The sequence below is a fragment of the Cynoglossus semilaevis genome, chromosome 3 (assembly GCF_000523025.1).
Source record: "Cynoglossus semilaevis isolate Cse_v1.0 chromosome 3, Cse_v1.0, whole genome shotgun sequence".
Lineage (NCBI taxonomy): Eukaryota > Metazoa > Chordata > Actinopteri > Pleuronectiformes > Cynoglossidae > Cynoglossus > Cynoglossus semilaevis.
This window is the reverse complement of record NC_024309.1, coordinates 1563587-1571281: the sequence shown is the minus strand read 5'-3', so window position 1 is coordinate 1571281 and position 7695 is coordinate 1563587. Positions and strand designations below refer to the sequence as shown.

Here is a 7695-nt window from a genome sequence, read left to right as displayed (position 1 = left end):
GTGTGTGTGTGTGTGTTTGACGACGTCTTCGTTCCTCAGTGAAAAATTCATGTAATTAATGTAAAAAAAAAAAAAAAGACAAATGTATGAGTGTGTTTGAGTCTCAGATTAATTTTTCACCTTGATTAAAGGAAACGAAACGACGAGTGTTTTTTTGGTGAAATCGACTTTATTTAACTTTGATTTGTAAAAATCCAAATTAATTTTATCTCAATGAAACTTAATTTTTTTCTTTACATTAAAATAAAAATCTTCATCATTTTAAAAACCGTTTCCTTCAGATCCGGGGTCACGACCTCACAGCCGGCTGATTCAGCGCTCCAGCACCACGGACAGCGACAGAACAAAAGAACCAATGAGCGACGAGTTGGTGACGGTAAACGGTCGTGTCTGAAAATAAACTTTTTATTTTTTATTTAAATTTTGTCATAATTTTATCAAAACGTTAGAAACTTTGACGACGATTCGCTGGAGTTCAGTTTCTGATCGTGACTCCACGTGATTGGTGGTTGAACAGGTGATTTTTAGTGGGACTAACAACACTGACATGTGGAAACACAGTGGTCACATTAGGTACTGCGGCTATATTTATACATGCGTCTTGTTTCATTCAACTGTTAAATGAATCCTGACCTCCATAATGTTCAGAGCTGAGCAACAACGACATCTATGGACGAAAACTATGCATGTCCGATAATATCGTCCCGATCAATTATTGGACCGATATTAGCGAATGATGTCATATCTGTAAGAAGCGTTATCGTTTTTTTCCTCCGATAATGAAAACCCGATAACGCAACACCTGGGTTTAGTCAAATGATGTGTGACCTAAAAATAGTTTTTGGGAAAAACGGCTGTATATGAAAGGGAAAGCCACTAGATGGCAGCATTGCAGCTCAGTTTATTAATCTATATTAATAATCAGGGGATTCTATGCAGAATGCTGGTGCCAGCAACTCATTGCAGTGGTTTGTACAGATAAACATATAAATCCGGGGACGAGGGAATGTTGTCCACTAGGGGGGGCATGGCAGAAAATAATTGAGAAACACTGCTTTAACCCATCACCTTAGTGAGTAGGCGGACACACAACTTCCGTAACCAACAGGCTACTACTGCCCCCGCTATATCTGTAACGGTTGATATCGGAATCGGAAGTGTTTGGCAAAAGGTTAATATCGGACATCCCTAATAATAAATATTTAAAATTTTTCATTAACAATACTGAATGGGTTTGTTTGATGTAGTAGTGACCTTGGCTTTTGGTTAGGTTAAAAAAAATTCCCTCAAACAAATACTGTGTCCAAAGAAATTTCTAATTTGTGTCCTTGATAACTTTATTACCTTTACCGGAACCATTACAAATTCCTCTCTAATTCCCCATTTTTTTCTTATCCAAATATTCCTTATAAGACCATTTGTCAATAAATGAATGAATGACCTTTTTAATCAAAAAATATTTGGGGTCAAACAAACAGTTTAGAGTGATTTTAATTAGTAAAAAACAGTTCTGTCATTATGGCTAAAACAGCAATTCATTTTAGTTAGTTTAACTCAGGCTCTTGTCAACAGCCTAATTAATTTGTGAAGCTATATGGGGAGAAATTTCAATGCAAGGGCAAAATGCACACTGTCTATCCAATAATTTCCAATCACCTATTCACGTATGCTCTAATACACAGTCAATACACATATTATTACGTGCCTACACATATATAAAAAATACATATAAAATATATACATGAATATATATGGAAATATACAAATATTTATAAATATATATATAAATATATATATATTCTGTATATATACATATATATTTATATATATTAGCAGAGGGAGAGTGAGAGACTTCACTGAACTTACACAAATATACCTGACATGGACATGATTTATTTAACAAACTACAGTTTATTATAAGAATGATGAGAGTGGTGTACCTCCCCTGCGCTGTAGCTGCGTAGTCTCTGTAGGTGTTGTTTGTGTGCAAGGTGACCCGGCAGCCGGCTGTTCTGCAGCGGAATGCGGGGGTCAATGAAGGTTGTCGCCCGACTGTTGTGGTCCACGAAGAAAGACTGAAAAGACAGAGAAAGGTGAAAAACCCAAATTGCATCCTGTCAGACTGCATGTGAGTTTTTCAAATTGTGTATGCATTTTTAGAACCAAAAAAAACAAACTTTTTCCTTACTCTTTTTGTGTGTGTGTTTGCCTGTCTAAGGTGCCTTCAGATACCATCGGAAATTTGAGAATCTGACAATTATGTATCATACAGTTCAGGACAAATGGTTATGAAAAAAAAACTTCATTTAAAAAAAAAAGAGAATACTGAGGCCCCCTCTGCAGCCCACCAGGGGGCGACAGGCCCCCACTATGAAAATCACTGCTCCAGAGAGCATTGTGAGCGACAACCAAGAAACAGGGAGGAGAAATTATTTTTCAGCATAACTGTCTCAGCAGTACTGTCTGGACAGTTTCCATGTTTTTCGTGACATGGTCATTAAATTTCCAGGTTTTCCGGGACTTGTGGGAACCAACTTTCAGTAATAATTGAATTTGCTCCAGTATTAATAAAAATAACCAGATACTGCTGCATGTTTACAGTCAATCTGACCTCCGTGTTTTCACCTTGGGTAGCCTAGCAACAATGGCTCAAATCTTTCTCTTGAAAATAATTAAAACAGGAAATAAATAAAATGATTGCATTATATTTTGTTGTTACATCTTTTCCCAAGGCTACAATTCAGTCCTGTTAACAGTGGTGAATGTTATTCTGTATATGAACTAACTGACCTTGCCCTGAGGGTCAGTTTTAATCTCCCAGCCCCTTGGCAGTTCCAGCTGCATGTCGGCAAACTTGTTGAGAAAAACCACCAGGTCCCTGTTATGCTGGTAGCGCTCAAAGTTTCTGGCGTCACGGCGTACTTTCAAGATCATGTGTTTGACACAACTGCTGCTGGTAAACATCCGGTAGGCTGCCTGGAAAATGATTAGAAATTTACAAATTAGGATTAGGAGTGCTGACCAATAGATAACAATTTTTGTCTTTATTAGGTAGTGAAGTCACAATTAAGGTTCATTTTGACAACGTGTTGGTATACACGGGGATCCTCGACTTAAGTTGGAATACGTTTCTACAGCGCAAAGTGACTTGATTTTTATCATAAGTCAACACTCACATATAGTACATAAGTACCTATGTCACTCTACTAACACAGTGGTAATATAATAATCTCTGACATAAAAACATCAGAAGAATGATATAAGCTTTACCAGAGCTCTAAATTCTTTCATTAGATCTGTTTTGTTATGGCAAGTACAGTAAAAATATATGCGATCTTGACTTATGTTTGACTTGGGTTTTAAACTGATGCAGGTTGTGATTTTTGTTTTACCTATGTGAAATAAATATAAATAACTATAATGTTTAAAAAACCCATCAAGAGTCTGACTTACATTTGGAAGCCAAAATGAAAGGCAAAAAGTTCCTAGAGAAACAACACAAACGAAAAAAAGCTAATGTAGCACAATTGTTGTACGCCATACATTGGCTATGGCGTACAACCGGCGAATATAAACAAAGCTGTCTTCCACGTATAGCGCCGCATAACGACACATTCGTCCACTCGCCATCTGGCAATTTACTAGTTTGCACAAAAACTACTTGGAGTGTTTTAACGACACACGTCGGAGTGATGGGAGTTTTCTCAATAAATTGATGGGAAATGGCGATCTAACCATGAAACGCTGTAAGTCGAGGACCCTGAGGACTTGGGCTACATGACGGGGATAGAACTACAACAAATCAGTATATATTTGCATGCAATTTTACTCACATAGTTACTGTGCAACACAGTGAAGAATTCTGGGTGTGTGATGAATTTAACAGCAGGAGACTGGAAGAGATTACTCATCTTCTGGTGAGTGACAGGGGAAGAGGGGCCTGTGTGGATTTGAAGGGAATTTATTTTTGAAAAAATAGACCAGTGTATATTTTTAACCAAATATAAAAATACAGGTGAAAAATACATGATGTAATAGTACCTGGTGGTACAGAGTCCGGATCGGTTTCTGTGCTGCTACTGCGCTCTAATCTCTGACTCCCTCCTTCCTCTTCTGTGGCCATGGTTCTCTGAATGTTCTGGTACCTGCAGAAATCAAGACGGATTACCGTGAGGTCAATGGTAGTTTTCCGCATAATCTGATGAGATTTTCTGATAGTTCCATCATCTGTCACTAGGTGTCAGTCTTACACCTACTTATATTTTGCAAGGTTTGGGATCGGAGAGCTGGAGCCCATCCCATTGCAGGGCCACATAAAAAACAAAGATCCATTGATACTAATACTCATATCTAATTAGTTAATTACTAGTTAAATAATCCTAGTCTTATACATATACTACAGTACTAATCCAAAGCGAGGGTTCACTTCAGATTTGCGTTGGTGGCTACTTTTTTAAGCCATACTTTCAACATGTCTGTGGCCATAGCTTTTGTCCTGCAAGTTTAGTAGGTAAAATGTGTGAAACTATACTTTTGATATATTCAGCTCATATTTTCTCTTGTCACATTATGTCTGAAATAAAAAAAGAATGAAGGAATAAAAGTCCACAGTACACGGTAGATCATAAACATGAATATAGTGGAGCTGCAATAGAGTTTGTTTTCTCCATTTAGGATGTAGTTAAGATGGAGGCTATGGTTGGTGTTGTAATTAATGAAGAATAGCATGTCATCGGTATAACAATAGATCAAAGACAGTGAACAAAATTTGGGGACAGTTACGACCATCTCTCTCTCTCTCTCTCTCTTTCACTGAGTCTGACCTCCTGTTGAGTTGCTCCATTTGCTGGGTTGATCCTGAGCGTGGGATGCCATGGTTGCACTTGCTGCCGTGGTTAGGTCTCTGCCATGTTGTTGTCCTGTTTACATGGTCCACATAAAACACTCGGCCATGGCTGTCAATGCGAGCTTCCCAGTCTGTGACAGCATAAAAAGAGCAACAAAATGATCACTCAACCTCTTAAATTCAGTAAGTTTTTTTTTACTTGCTATCCGATGTAGACTTAACAGAGCGCTTCACGTTACACTGGCAACTTTGGTTTTAGATTCTTATGTCAGAGCAAAGATTTTTAGTTGTTTTAGTGATTTGACAGAGACCTAAAAATACAGTAAGCCATCATCAGCATATAGGTGGAAGAAGATTATCTGTCCTGGAAAAATAAAAATGCCAAAAGGGCAAACGACAGACAAAAAGGCAGCAGTCCAAGGATTGAGCCCTGTGGCACACCCCGGCAGTTTGTCAGTGGTGGTGGAAAGTTACCAATTTTTAACACAAAACTCTCCTCAGAGGTAGGACATAAATTACTGGAGCGCTGGGCCTGTGATGCCCACACACTGCTACAGTCTCGAGATGAGTCATTGTAATCAACAATTTCAAAGGCTGTTGTTACATCTAAAAAAAAAAAAAACCCCGAAAGACTTTACTGTCACCAAAATCAGTTGCTAAAAATATATCACTTAAATTACTTAACAAGGCAAACTCAATGCTATGCTGAATAACTTCGGAAGTTAATTTTGTATGAGGCATGGAACCAACTGGGAATGAAGAATAGTATCTTACTTAAAAAAGATGATTTAGAGATGCACCTTTAATATGACAAAGTCATAGAGTCAAACTGTGATTTGTTTCTGTCTTTTTCCACAGTTGCTCCACTCTCGTCTAAGAGTGCCATCATTTAACCAAGGTTCTGATCTGGGCAATAGTACCCAGAACGGTTTGCCAAGTGGTAGGGAATTAAAGGAATTAAAGGCGATCACAATTTCGAGTTTGTCTTTTATGCATTTTTTTACTTTCAAAATTCAGGCTGGATTCAATCCCATACTGGGCCAGTTTTGGCCACTGGGCTGTACATTTAAAGCCTTTGCCTTAACATTTGTTCAGATTCACTCATTGCCAGCATGTTGTGTGATTTCAGGAGCGCCAAAAACCCCTCCGAAAAATTCATCCAACAGGCTTTCAGCATCACAGGCAGTATCAACCCTGCCTCCCTCAACATGGGCAGCGGACAGATGGGAGGGCAGAGGGTATTGTCCTTCAAGGGGCAAACTGTTTAGTTAAGTCAGCCAGCCAATGTAGCTCCAAGAGCTTTTTCTTGTCTGTACCCATGACGTCATTTTTTTTGGGACAAACAAGGACATCAACAAAAACACAAGCAAAATAAAGAGTAAAGAGTAGTGGGCAGCATGCTGCATACACTGGCTCCATCTTGGTGGCTGTTCTTTTCATGAAAATATTTTACCATGACTGAACACATGCTGGATGTAAAGACCTGTATTTGGAGAAGAGCTTTACAAACTCAGGAATTTAAAAACACTTCAGAGTAAATAAATCATCTTCCATTGTCCTGAACTTTAACTTCAAAAGATTAACTCTCCAGAGCGCTGCACGAGATGGCTGTTGTTGCAACAACCACCATGCTGCAACATTGTTCTTGTTATGCGAGTGTGATAGACCACAGTCAGTTTTAATCAGCCTTTTGACTACAACAAATATGTGTGTATGTGTTAAGTGGGAACTGCAACAGCAGATTTTCACAGCTTTGACAAGCTGCTGTGACTGAATGAATGAAAACCGATTCCCGCCCCCTTAAGGCCACCAGACACACCTTGCCAATCACCCACAGGCTCAGTCACATTTGGTCCTCACTACACTGCTGACGTTGGACTTAAACTGCAGGTAACAAAGTTCAGGTTCAGGAAAAGGATGGCTCGATCCGATACTCAGGATTGGTATCGGTCTGATAATGCTAAAAATTTCAGGATACAATAAAGAAAAAACAAAACAACTAAAGCCAATCCGATCCAGTGAATCCAAGGTCCAAACGCTCTACCTAACTTTTCGCGACAATGGCAGTCCGCGACTTGCTGGAGGAGAAAAGAAGGCATTGGATTGGATTGATGTCGGTATCGGCAGATACTCCAAGTTGCAGCATCGGTATCAGACATGAAAAAGTTGTATCGAGTAATCCGTACTTCAGGACATAAGACCAATCTTAAAACTGGAGCCAGCACAGCAGTCAAGACGTAAAGAATAGGAGGTGGGTGAAACATGGCCTGGCCTGGTTCGCCAGTCCACCTCAGGTCCACGTACATGAACTAATAACCATTAAACCACTTACCATCTTTGAACAACCGTTAATGCTCTTGGTAAATTCAGAGCTAGTTAATCTTATCACCAACCTACATTCACTGTCCTGAGAATGGCATTGCTTTTAAGACTGAAGACATTTACAGAGAAAGTAAACAATTAGTCCTTTTAAAGAAGATGTGATACCTGCTTCCTTGAAATACAAAGTGAAGGAATCAGGTGTTAAAAAAAAGAAGATATCTTGCGGTAAAGCATGACAGGGCAGAAAATGATATGGTGAGGGTAAAAAAAAAAGGAGTAAAAATATGGCGGCATGCACACAGACACAGCAAGCTAAGGTGGTAGGATGAGACTCCAGAGTAAGACTAGGAGCTGGTGCTTCTTACTTGGAGGTAAGACTTGGTCAGTGGCAGCAGGAAAATGGTTAAGGTCATGGCTGGGTCGCAGTACTGGAAGTTGGCCAACAGGAGGGGAAGAGTCTGAGCCTAAGGGACATCAGAGAGACAGTATGGGTTGAATTACACTAAACCCTGCAGATCAGGGAAAGA

The 7695-nt window shown here is 39.2% G+C and overlaps 1 protein-coding gene across 1 annotated transcript in view; it reads right to left on the bottom strand.

Annotated features, from left to right (window-relative positions):
* hecw1a (HECT, C2 and WW domain containing E3 ubiquitin protein ligase 1a) overlaps positions 1-7695 on the bottom strand; it is a 45816-nt gene that overhangs the window by 9135 nt on the left and 28986 nt on the right. The window contains exons 11-16 of the mRNA XM_025054675.1: positions 7534-7632; positions 4824-4977; positions 4042-4145; positions 3834-3940; positions 2791-2976; positions 1941-2075 (exon numbers count right to left, since the gene is read on the bottom strand). Coding sequence (XP_024910443.1) covers positions 1941-2075; positions 2791-2976; positions 3834-3940; positions 4042-4145; positions 4824-4977; positions 7534-7632 — 785 coding nt within the window. The remainder of the gene's footprint in view (positions 1-1940; positions 2076-2790; positions 2977-3833; positions 3941-4041; positions 4146-4823; positions 4978-7533; positions 7633-7695) is intronic.